The sequence below is a fragment of the Pteropus vampyrus genome, unplaced genomic scaffold (genome assembly GCF_000151845.1).
Source record: "Pteropus vampyrus isolate Shadow unplaced genomic scaffold, Pvam_2.0 Scaffold152, whole genome shotgun sequence".
NCBI classification, from domain to species: Eukaryota; Metazoa; Chordata; class Mammalia; order Chiroptera; family Pteropodidae; genus Pteropus; species Pteropus vampyrus.
In genome coordinates, this window is record NW_011888933.1 from 1,040,446 (window position 1) to 1,053,413 (window position 12,968).

A 12,968-nucleotide genomic window follows, 5' to 3' on the forward strand; every position below is an offset into this window, starting at 1 on the left:
CTAAGATCTAGAGTGAGATGACATGTAGCCACTTATAGGTAATCAAAAGAAATTGTGAATCATGATGCTGATTACCTATTTAAATTTTTATACATAAAACGGCATAATATAATTTAATGTAAACAGAATGTAACATAATATACACAGAGATACATATTTATAAGTATATATCTCAGCCAAGTAACCCTAACCTAAAGAAAATACCAGAATGGTATTTTCCTAGAGCTTTCCTTAACCAGTTATCTGAAAAGATTCCAACTTGCTTTTAGCTTTTATCATCTTCGTGCCATAGAATAAAAGGTTTTAATTTATAATGGTCGACAATCAAAAATTGCATAAAATCATTATTCTGCTTTCCCTTAGGAGTTCACAAATACAAAATTACCATTACCTTTCCTATGCTGATATCTGGCTGCAGAAAGCGAAGGCAGTCTGAATAATTAGCCCATGTTTTATTTAAACTGTGCATAAAATCCCATGTTCCATTGGGGTTACAGTGTCGGAAAGCAACTCCTATAAAGACATGAAGAAAAACAGTGAGATTGCTCAGGTGCCTTAGAGTCCATTAAAAAAAAAAGTAAATTTCTGTTCCAAATTAATCATTTCAGAAAAATTCAGTACCTTTATGATTGAAGTCATAAATATAAGGAGGGCATGGGACAACCGATATTTTCCCCACTGTTCCTCTGGGCCAACAAATAAGTCCATCCCATTCTGGAAAACAATTTCCCTCTAAGAAAGAAAAATATTAAAAAGCAAATAAACAAAAATGCTCTTGGAACTACAGAGTAAATTCAGTCAAAATACAAAATTTTGGATCACTGCCTATAGCAAAATGTAAAACAACTTGATAGTTTTGGAAACTAGAATACAAATGTCCCAAAACTCACCCACCTGGCTTCATCAAAGGCCCATTGATAGGAATATTTGACTTGCATAAATTAAAAGTATTTTAGTGATTCCAATAAGTATGAATTATAGCACTTAATACATAAGAAACACTGTCAGAGCATTTGAGATCTTGCTTCCTGGCACGTTGTCAGTTTGCCTCAAATAAAATCTTATTTTAAAAAAAGAAAGAAACATTGAAATTCATTGTGAACAATTTCTGTAGTAAAATTCTACCAACTATCATAGTTGTAGCTACATTTTTTACCCTAGATTTTTTAACTGCTGTTAAATATATGTCATATGAAACAGACTGAGCTTCACAGGTAAGCTCCAATGTTTGGGTTTGCTTTTTTACTGACAATTTTAGTGACTTCTTTGAATCTAATACTCATCTCAAACAAAATTCTCATAAGCTCTACTCTCCTCAAAATGCATTCAGAATTCTGTCACTTCTCAAAACCTCCATTGGCACCATAATGGTCCAAGCCATCTCCTCTCCAGCCTCATTTACTGCAATAGCCTCCATCTGGTCTCCCTGACTCCATGTTCCCTCACCTTCCATTTATTCTTCACACAATAGCCCCAAATCTTCCAAAGTCTTCCCATTCCACTCTGAGCAAAAACCAAGTCACAATGTCTGAAGGCCCAATGGGATCTGTCTTCTCCCCAACCCTTTCTCCCCGACTTCAACTGCTGCTAAGGTCCTCCTTGCTCTTGTTTGAATGCAATGCCATTCCCCCAGATAGCCTCAAGGCTTATTCCCTTACCTCAAACATCAACTTCTGAGTAAACTTTCCCTATTTAAAATTACAACCCAAAACACTTCTTATACCCTTTCCTGCTATATTTTTCATCTGAGCACTCATCACCTTCCAATATTGGGTTGTTATTGTTTTCTTAAACTCCAAGGCTTATGGTTAATGAGGGTTGGGAATTATGTCTGTTTTGTTTCATGCATTAGCCACCTGGACGTTGTCAGGAGTTTAACAAACATTCAGTCCGTGTCAACGCTCTGTGTTCTTCCAGACTCCTCTCCATTAGTTTTGCATTTAACTTCCAAGAGAAGAGCATATCGGCTATGTCATACTCCGACTTCCCAAAAAGAGACTACTTTTAATGAATGCTGTTTTCATTTTCTATTGCTATCATAACAAATTATCACAAATTTAGTGGTTTCAAGTAATCCAAATTTATTTTCTCACTATTTCTGTAAATCACAAGTCCAGTAAGCATGGCTGGATCTCTGCTTATAGACACACGAAGCCAAAATCAAGATCTTGGCTGGCCTGCATGTCTTCCTGGAGGCTCTGAGGGACAATCTGTTTCGTTGCTCATTCCAATTGCTAGAATTCAGTTCCTTGCAGCTAGTTGTAGGACCGAGGTCCCTGTTTCCTTGCTGGGTGTCAGCTGAGGGCTGTTCCCAACTTCTAGAAGCCACTCGCATTCCTTGGCCCATGGCCTCCTTCCTCCATTTTCAAAGTCAGCAAAGCAGGTTGAGTTTTTCTCACATTTCGAGTCTGTCCCCTCCATACTCCTTTTCTGCGACTCTTCTGCCCTTCTTGGCCACCTTTAAAGGCCTATGTGATTATATTAGGCCCATCCAGATAATCCAGGATAATCACCCTATTTTAAGACCCATAACCTTAATTCCATTTGCTATGCTCCTTTGTCATGTAACATAACATATACAGGCATCACAACATATATTCACGTGTGGACACCTTTGGGAGGCCATTATTTCATTACCACAAGTATCATCCATTATAGTTCCCTCAATTTTTTAGTTACCAATTACACTAACTATAGCCAAGGATTTTCATTCTCACTAATGTTCATGATGTCAAGTTGTCTGTTCAATTTTGATAGTCAGCATAATAGAACCTCACACAAACACTGACCTCTACAGAAAAGAATTCAGCATAACCCTGAAGTTAACCTCTTTTTTCTTTTTTTCTTTTTTTAAGAGCACAAGTGGCACAAAAGTAAATTTGTGATCTAATAAATACCAAAGAAGGCTAACTCAGGTGATAATCCACGGTAAATATATATAGTTAAGTCCACCTTAACTCTTTGCCCATTATTCCACACAGAGTTGAAATTAACTTCTTAATATCACCTGGAAACAAATACATGATTTGCTCTGTGGATTGCTGAAGCAATAAGAAAAAGAAAATGCCTTCACTCGCCCACACTGATTTTCTTGGAAACAGCCTCACTTTGTTCACATAATAAAAGCCTGGGCTTTACTTATCACAAGCAAGCCAGGAACTCATCGCACAGGCTCCTGCTTCTGGAGGTACACAGCTCCACCTGCTTATCTCTACCATTACTTTCTTCTTGTTTGTTTTCCCTCTGGTTTAAACCGAGTGTAATGAATCAATCTCTCCCAACAAATTTGCCCCAGACACTCTTCTCTATCTTGACAGCATTCCATATGGTTTCCCATCCTTTCATTTTGTCTGGAACAAGTCAGGCATCCTTATTTATCTGGACTGTCCAATCCTTTACCATCTATCTATTGTGTAATATACATAAATTGGATCTGAACACATCGTCTTGTGTTCTTGTAACTAGCTGTCTCTCTAAAATTCATGCTGCATTGTCATGTGAGGTGTTCAGGCAAGAGTTAGTCACATGATGGAATAAGATCTTCATATGTCTAAAATCCAATGACCATTTTATTCTATAATTACATAATCTTTATTTTTTTATTTTTGTTTTTGGGGTTTCTGCTTCTTTTTTTCTTTTCTTTTCTTTTTTTTTTGTTTTTTGTTTTTATTCTATAATTATGTAGTCTTTAAATTTCTATGGAGAAAATCTGATGATATTTCCTCATTCTCTGAAAGGGACAGTTTTGTAGTACCCTACATGATACCACTCCACACATATATACACATAGACATGCCCCCAAAATTTCAGAAAACCAATATTCCTCCAAAATAATGTTTCTATAGATCATGTTCATCTCTCTGGTGGCTCTTCAACAATGAGAATGATATATATTCACAAAAGGTTGAAAAGATTGGGGAAGCCATGACCTCACAGATAATACAGAAATCTAAATTAACATCTATTCTTTGATCATCATTCCACCTCCTATGTGAGTAAATACTTTAATGATTTAGCAAGAAACTATTTAATTGCCTGGTGACTCATCAATCTCCCATTATAAATTAACACCATTAATCACATTCCCTGTAATCTTTTGTATGTGCCAGGTCAAACTAATTATTAGTGGGGCTTGAAAAACCATGATATTTACACAGAACAATCAAAAATTTGAAGGATCTAACTTTGTCTCATTTCAGTTCTACAGTTACCCATAATACAATGCGATGACACATTCGTAAAGCAGAACCAAAATCAATACTTTCTTGGTTTTTATTTTTAAATCCTTGAATAGTTTTACAACTGGGTATTTGCATTTATATTTCCTTTGCTTTCTTTCACAGACATGAAGAAAATTTTTAATTTTTATTATAAAATGTTTTGCATAAACAAAACAGAATATCATACATCCATCATCTAGAATTGACACGTTAATATTTTGCCATATTTATTTCATATAATTTATTTTTTTGCTGTGGTATTATAAAGTAAATTGTGGATAGGCTAAGAGCTCACTTCTAAATATTTTGATAAGCATCTCTTGATTTTCAAAAAATTTTTAAATGAAAATTTCCTAAATCGGCTGGTGATTTCAAAATGTGATTCCACTTTTTTATACAGAAAGTGAAGAAAATTTGAGTCAATTTACGTATAATTAGACATTTTTCATTAAGATACAGACCAAAGTTTGACCAGATTTAATCTACCTCATTTGTATGGAGAAAGACCTCAAAGAAAGTGTCTTTTCTCTTTTAATATTTTTATTCATCTACATGTTTCACATGATTCACTCCTTCAAAAATTTTGGATGTTACATAAGTTTACATCCAAATCATTGACTCATTTTATGTGTAAGTCTTGTGGTGTATGATGATTCCTACTTGCTTGCCTTTTACCCACCCTATTCCCTCTGCCAGAAATGTTTTACTTCCTCCTCTACACATCTAATTTCTAACCTTTTATTTTAAGGTGAGATGATTATTCCTCCAGGAAGCCTCCTCCAATCCCTCTCCAACGAATTGATGCTTTTTCAGTGATTCTGTTGTTAATAACACCCTACTGGAAGGTGTCAGTCTCCCTTACTACATCATCGTCTCCATGGGGCAAGGATAAAATCTAATTTATTTCTCCCAGTGCTTACAACACACTGTGGGCACATAATATATCTGTCAAACTGTCAAAGGGACACTGAAGATGATAATGTTGGACGAGGTAATCTCTGAGATATCTTCCAGCTTAAAATTTCATGAGACTTCAGAGAAAATAGTACATTTAACCTTCATAGATAATAATCCTTATAAATTCCTTCATGGTGACGCTGCTCCTTCAGTATTCTTTAGAGATAGAATAAGTAATTCCCCTTGTTGACACTATTTGGCTATTCAGAAAACTGCTTCCTAGGACAAGACACCTACAAATGCTGAATTAATACAAACATTTTATTTCTTAAAACATGGCTTAGCTGGCTGTAAATTAAAAGAATAAATCTGAGGCCAGCAATTCTATTCCATAGAGTCAGCAAGCACTGAATTTGGGGCTTCCTTAAGTTAATCACTAAAGGAATTAAATATAATATATAGTTTCAAACTAGTAGGGGGAGAAAATATGAAATAAGGAAAAAAGTCAATCAATTAAAAAAGAAGCTAAAAGAAGGTGGGTGTGGGGAGTGGAAGGGACACACAGGAAGAGCTGGTGAAAAGAAAACCCAAATAAAATAGTAGAATTAAATGCAAATACTGTATATTAATAATCACAATTAATGTAATTGGGATAAATTCTTCAGTTAATAGATAAAAATTATCAGAATGAATAACAAGAAAAGTCCACATTTGCCTTGTTTATAAGAGACTCGCAAACGTAAATATATAGAAATGTTTACTAAAAGATGTAAAAAGGGAGCTATTTAACGGATACACAGTGTCAATTTTGTAAGATGAAAAATTTATGGTAACTGGTTGCACAACAATATGAATATGCAATAATATTAGACTGTACGTTTAAAAATGTTTGAGATGGTAAATTTAATGTTATGTGTGCTTTACCACAATTAAACACTTTTTTAAAGGATGGGGAAAGATATGTATGGCAAATATCTACCAAGAGAAAAAAAAAACTAATGCTGTTTTTTAAATATTGTTATCTTTAATATAATTTTACATTATATATTATTTAATATTTAAAGCAAAAGTATACTAAAGATAAAGAGGGCTGCTTCATGCTGATAAAAAGGTTTAATTTACCATGAAATATAGCATTTCTAAACTCGTGTATGCCAAATAACATATTTTCAAAATACATGAAGCAAAATATTTACCATCCATAGTGGGAGATTTTAAAATATAACCTCAGACAAGAATAGGTCAAGCAAATGGAAAATCATTATTTACACAGAATATGTGAACCATATAACCAATAAGCTTAATTGAGTGGGCACTGTAAAACAATGTACTCAGATGAAGAATACACATTCCTTTGAAGACCACATGGAACATTATCAAAAATGACCACTCTATAAGCCAGTAGGTCTCAATACATTTTTAAAAACCATATCATGCAGATCATATTCTTTGATAATAATTGAGAAATCAATCACAAAACTTTTTTAATATTTGGAGACTAGAATGAAGCAGATATCAAACTACATATTTTACTATGGGGCATAGCTTTAAGGACATTATCTGCTGCATTCAGATTGCTGGGAATTTAGGGAGCTTGGCATATAGTACTTCCCTTCCCAGTTGAATTTAGAACTATTTGAGAAATTACATAAGGAGTCAGGCAGAAGGAGATCAAATAACCACCTTATTAAGAAAAAAGTTATTTGGAGAACATGGCCTAGATACATATCAATGGACTTGCTTGTTTGCTCCTCTGACTTTTACATACTACTGAAAATTGCAGGCAATACCCACAAGGACAGCGCCTGCCCTTCCAAGGTTATCGCATGATCAAGGACAGATTGCAGGCGGACAGATCCCAAAGACAGGCCAGATAAAGAGACGGATATACACAGTTGTTATTCCCAAACTCACAAATCGAGCAAGTCATTCCTTCCATAGGTAGGGAAAAGTTAGTGGCTTAAAAAGACTCTCATTCTCTATGTGCACTTCCACATGGAATGACTGATCAGGGTCTTCCTACTGCTAAGTAAGGAGGGAAATCTGCAATCTTTGTGAGGACTGGGGCAAGGCACAAGGAGGATACAATTTTCTTGGTATCTTTACCTCCTTCCTGGAGCTCAGCTGTGATGTTGAGTTCACACTGTATTTTAGCTTTCAGCACCAGGACGATCTGCTCTTCTATAGTAATGGTGCCATCAGAATCCAGCTGTAGAAATGAACAAAATGTAAACAGTGAAAAACATTCTCATAATCTTTTTTTAAAGCCATGATACATACTTTCATTATTTTACCTAATACAATCGAAAATTAAAGTTTTCATATCAAGCTATCCAAAATAATCCTTTATCTGAATCAAAATTCAAAATCCATCCATGTAAAAGATTTTAGAATAATCTTACTTTTACCTTATTTGCCTAAAGAAAAAAGAAAATCTCATACAACCATATACTAAAAAAAATTAATATAACTAGGTAATTACATTAGATATAATTAGAAAAAATAATAAACAGTTTGAAAATTTCCTAGAATGTATGGAGACCCAATATTTTATTAATTCTCTTGCAATATGTCGGTTATGGCGCATATAGAAAGAGAATGGTCTAGAAGACTAAATTTAGCTCTATTGAAAATTTACCATGGAACCATGGGCAAATCACTAAACATTGGAGATTCATCATAGACCTTAACAAGCATTTAGCCCAGGAATCAGAAGTTAAAGGAGGATCTGGGGAAAGGTAGAACAGTTGCAGGCCTGGCTGCTGCCCCCCTCTAATGAGATGAGCCAGCAGATAAGGAATAATGTGTGTGAGATACAAAAGTGCCTGCCTTGACCGTGTGAGTGTAAAAAACTAAATGGCTGCTACTTCACCTCTGCCCTCCAATGCTCATGAAAAATTGTTTCTTGTGGCTCACTCTAACCAGAAACTTAAAGGGAATTCCAGGAAATATAGTTTAACAAAGCCAAATTGACACATTACAAAGCCACCAAAATCCACCTCTGTGAACTTGGCATCCATACACATTTCTTTAAACCACTAAATTTCAAAAAATTCAACAATGAAGTCATGCTTCCACCTAACATGATACAATTCATTTGCTACCAAAAATGACTTCAGAGGAAAAGAATTTTAAGGAGGGAAAAATCTATATTTGTCATCTATGGTTGTGTAGCAAATCAACCCAAAACTTAGTTGCTTAAAACAACAAATCTTAATTATCTCATAGTTTGGGAGAGGTCTAGATGGGTGGTTCTGGCTCAGAGTCTCCTATGAAACTGCAGTCAAGACTTCACCTATAGATACTGTCATCTGAAGACTTGACTGAGACTAGATGATCCACTTCCAAGATGGCCCACTCACATGATTACCGTCAGGGAGTCTTAGCTCCCCAGTGGCTGATGGGAGGAAGCCTCCATTCCTCACCACATGGTTCTCTCTTTACAAGTGCTTCAGTGTCTTTACATGTTGCTGGCTTCCCACAGAGTGAATGATTCCAGAAAGGAAGCAAAGAGGAAGCCATCATGCCTTTTACGATCTAGTCTCAGATGTCACTCATGATCAGTCCCATCATATTCTTTTTATTAAAAGCAAATCACCAACTCTCATTCAAGGGGAGAGAAATTAATCTCTACCCCTTAAAGGGAAGTATCGAAAAATTTGTAAATATATTTTTTTAAATCACAATTTTCTGCAAGTGATCATCTATTTTCTAGAAAGAGAATACTGGTATTTTGTGTTCTGTAGATTTAACAATAATAGGGTTCAGAGATTTGCATTTCTGTTTTCAGTTAGGGATTGAGAGATTCTTAAATCAAATGACATCATATCACCTATCAGTCTGTCTAAGTGACAAACTTCCTATAACACAATCCTTTGCAAATCCAAATCTTTAATTTTAGACTGCAAATACACTTATTCTCTAGAATCATTATTTAAGGAAAGTGGGGGGAAAGCCTTTTTTATGTTGTGCAATAAGACATTATGAACTGAACATTACAAATCAAAAGATGTTTACATCATTATCCATAGGCAGTATACTTAGAGATTATTGATAATTATGATTTTAAATGACACAGAAAATGATAGACTGGCAGGTTAAACTAAAATGAAGGATCTAAAAAATATGTCTATCATAAGAACTAATTTTAGTATCAAAAAATTATGTTATTCCTGAAAATTATGAGTTTATTATTTTCTGAGTTTATATATTTATAATATAAAAAGTAGATTAATAAATAATCATGTATGTAGTTTTGGAGACTGCTGGAAAATATTCATAACTCAATGCTCACATTCATTTTAATGATTTTTTTTCATGAAAAGAGAATAATCAAAATCTAATTTGGGTGGTTGGCACACACAACAAAATTTAACTATAAGGTTAGCACAATGCAGATTCAGAGTTATAAGTAGCCACACTAAATTGAACCATAAAATCCCACGTAAAGGGAGAATGAAATGAAAACAGATGAGTCATTTGAATGGGCATGGAAGGAAAACTGACTTCTTTCTCATTCATTCTTCAGAAAGTCGGGCACCATTCAAATGGGTCTTTTTTTTTTTCTGGCTGTTTTTTCAGCTCAGTAGTTACTTTCTTTGACTTAAGTCATAGAAAGCACTGGGTAAATCATGACCAAGTTGCAGAACTATAAATTTGATTAAGAGACATTTGACTTCTATATCAAATATGAACATTTCAAATCACTCATACCATTTTTAGTTGAACAAATACATTTTTTGTTTTATTTTGTGTATATGTGGCCCTTGTAGATAGCCTTTCAGGAGCATAAGCATTATATAAACTACAGCTTCTAAAGATATTGTGTTCTTAAAAAAGTAGCCAGTTTAACCCAGGAGCAGGTTTGATTAGGATGTCCTAATTCATAATCTGTTAAATTGATCTTTAGACATTTCAAGTGACAGTAAGAAAATGCTTAACATCTTTTATGTTGCTTTCTTTTCCTCCTTTGTTACAGATACAAATGTTTTGCACCATAGACATTAAAACAGAAGAGCACTTCTCATACTCAATATCTATTTCAATGTTTCATATTCAATGTCCACTATTCAATGTTACTCCAAAAATAATAATTGCATCCAAAACAAAGTGGTACATTTAGAAAAATAGATGTTAGTAATTTTTCCTGTGAAAATGATCATTTACAATTTGAAATAAAATGCTGATTTCAATCTGTCACATACTTGATAGCTAAAAGAAGCCCTAATTTGATCATATCTACCTTATTGAAAGTACACAAAATTGTCATTATAGACACTGTTAATGTCAGAATATGTGAATCTTCATAATTATAATATTCACATTTATTTCATTTTAAAGTAATTATGAATCTATAAATTACATGTGTTTAAAAATAAGCATTCTGGAACTTCTCTTTCTGGCATGATAAAGTAGATGTACTTTCCTCTATTCCTTCCAATAAGTACAACTACAAACTCTGGGCATTATGTATAAAACGAACATAAGATGATTCTGAAAGGTGAAGAGCAGAAAGCAGAACACCTAGGGACCTCAGACCCTGAAGAATAATACAGTGGGAAATCCTCTGGGTTTTCTTTTTGTGTCATATATTCCCAACCTGTATTTGTAGAAGCTGGAAACTCTGAAACAACAACAGGTGCTAACCAAAAAAGAAAAAAAGTCTCAAGAAAACCCTGCTCTCTACAGCAAAGAAAGGAAAGGCATCCTGACAAGACAGAAAACTTTTAGACAATAACAGTTCAGCCCAAGCACCACAAAAAAAACGACAGTCCTGCCCTGATCCACACCAGCAAAGGCCAGGTGGGGCCCAGACTTCCACCCTCCCCAGGCTGTAAGGAGATGTCCCTACGCCCTCCCCAGAGTGCTTTCAGAGCGAAGCGGAGAGCTGGGACTTTCACCCACACTGGTCTGTAATGAGGCCCGTCAGAGTCCCCCGACCCTGGGTGTCAGTGGAGACCATGTGGGCCTCCTGGACTTCCACACTGGCCTGACAGTAACAAGGTGTCCCTGCATGTTCCCCCTGGGTGGTGTCAGAGAAGACAGTGGAGAGTCAGTCCAGCAGCTCCACTGTGGTGTCCGTGAGACCACCCCCCGCCCTTCAGGAACCAGGAGCTCCTCACCTTGGGTGTCAACAGAAGCTGGTTGAGGAACCTACACTGTTACCTCCACTGAGCAGTTACAAGGTGAGATTTCTTAGATCTGAATCCGCAGGTAGAGCAGGCTTCAGGAGGATGAGTGAACATAAAAATTCATCAGGGCAGGGGTTTGTGGATTTGCATTTTTTTCAGTCAATCCTTGCTCTACCACTTGCTACGGAATTGGTGAGGAATGGAATGGATGTTGGAGAGGCCATGCTCATTTCCTTCATAAGGTAGTTGTGAGAATTAATGAAAAGAATGCATAGAGTGCTTAATTGTTTTATATAGTGAACACCGTATAAATGTTAACTGATATTACTGCTGTTATCACCAAGTCTATACTATTATTACCTTCTAAATATATTCGACCAAAATAAATTTACTAAAGCAAAAAGAAAAAAAATGCTAAACACGAGAAACCTTGGGCAAAGATCAGGCAGGTCTTTTCCATTTCCATTTGAATATCTACCACCTACACTGCACAAACGTGGAAGTAAAAAATAAACTAGATATAGCAGAAAGAAGGAAAATGAATAGATACTGCAGGCGGGGAGACAGAAGTCAAAAGCAGAGGCAAAGAACTCATCTGTGCATTATTGGCAATCGGTCTCCTCTAGAGTGGAAGCTTCTTGGAGGGTAGGACCTTGTCTTAATCACTTTAAGAGCCTGCATAATAAACATAAAATACATAGTAGTCCAATGCAATTTTATTGAATTGAAAATGAAAAGATCTAGGGAAGAAGATTTTTAATTTAATTTAATTTGATTTAATTTGATTTAATTTTATTTAATTTAATTGGAGGCTATCTCCTTTGTTCACAGAAAAGCCTTCTACTCATTCTACACTGTTTGTTCTGGTTTAGCAGCAAGGAGTGTCGAGCATATTTATTCTACAAGTATTTGTTGAGACCTACCATGGAGAAGACACGACCTATAGACACTACGGCAGAAGACAGATACAAAAGAAATCCAAGCCATGGATTTGGCCTTTGGATAGGTCAGGAGGTGCAATATGGCTCTCAGGTACCCAGTACACATTTATCATGAGTAGTGAAAAAATACAACAGACTCACAAACAAAATGCCTTTACTAATATGTTAGCAATTGCATGGGAAATAAAGTATGCTGTATCTTTTGGACTGATTTTAAAAGGCTTTTCTGATGCTACAAGAAACCCAACATATCTACTTAAGGTTCCTTTCAGTTTTTAGATAGCTCTAAGTTCAATTAATCAACATGAAAAATGCGCTTGAGTTTTGCTTATATGACTATCAAGAGCTTCTGGATGTTATGTCTTACAGACTTTAGTCATCTAGAAAATAAGATGCCAGAATATATGTTGAAAGGAGAAGTTCTATGTTGGCACTCATTATATGGATGAGTGCTTTTCTGAAGGCAGATTCCCTGTGGTGTAGGCAGAATAATATGCAAGCTTAGACATATCTCATGCCCACAAAATTGGTTTAAATCATTGTTAAACCAATCTTTGCTCTCAGAAAAATGTATTTTAAAAAATAACTGGAAAACTTTTCTCATAGAAAACAGCTAGTCTGATTGTGTAAGTAGGAAATGAAAATAAGTTATTTTCATTTAGGAAATTTCATCCAGTTTGCAATTTGCTGTAAATGGTTTCATAAAGGAGAAGCAGAAGTTTGCCTTTAGGAGCTTTTCGTTAACACCTATAAGTCTTGTCACACAAATATTTGGCCAA

General features: G+C 35.2%; 1 protein-coding gene across 4 annotated transcripts in view; it reads right to left on the bottom strand.

Moving 5' to 3' along the window:
• PTH2R (parathyroid hormone 2 receptor) overlaps positions 1-12,968 on the bottom strand; it is a 67,920-nt gene that overhangs the window by 45,641 nt on the left and 9,311 nt on the right. For 3 of the 4 annotated variants that reach the window (XM_011369635.2, XM_011369633.2, XM_023536285.1), the window contains exons 2-4: positions 7,224-7,326; positions 622-732; positions 392-513 (exon numbers count right to left, since the gene is read on the bottom strand). In XM_011369635.2, coding sequence (XP_011367937.1) covers positions 392-513; positions 622-732; positions 7,224-7,326 — 336 coding nt within the window. Of the gene's footprint in view, positions 1-391; positions 514-621; positions 733-2,897; positions 2,993-7,223; positions 7,327-12,968 lie in introns of those variants that run through there. The other variant, XM_023536287.1, reaches the window with a different exon arrangement.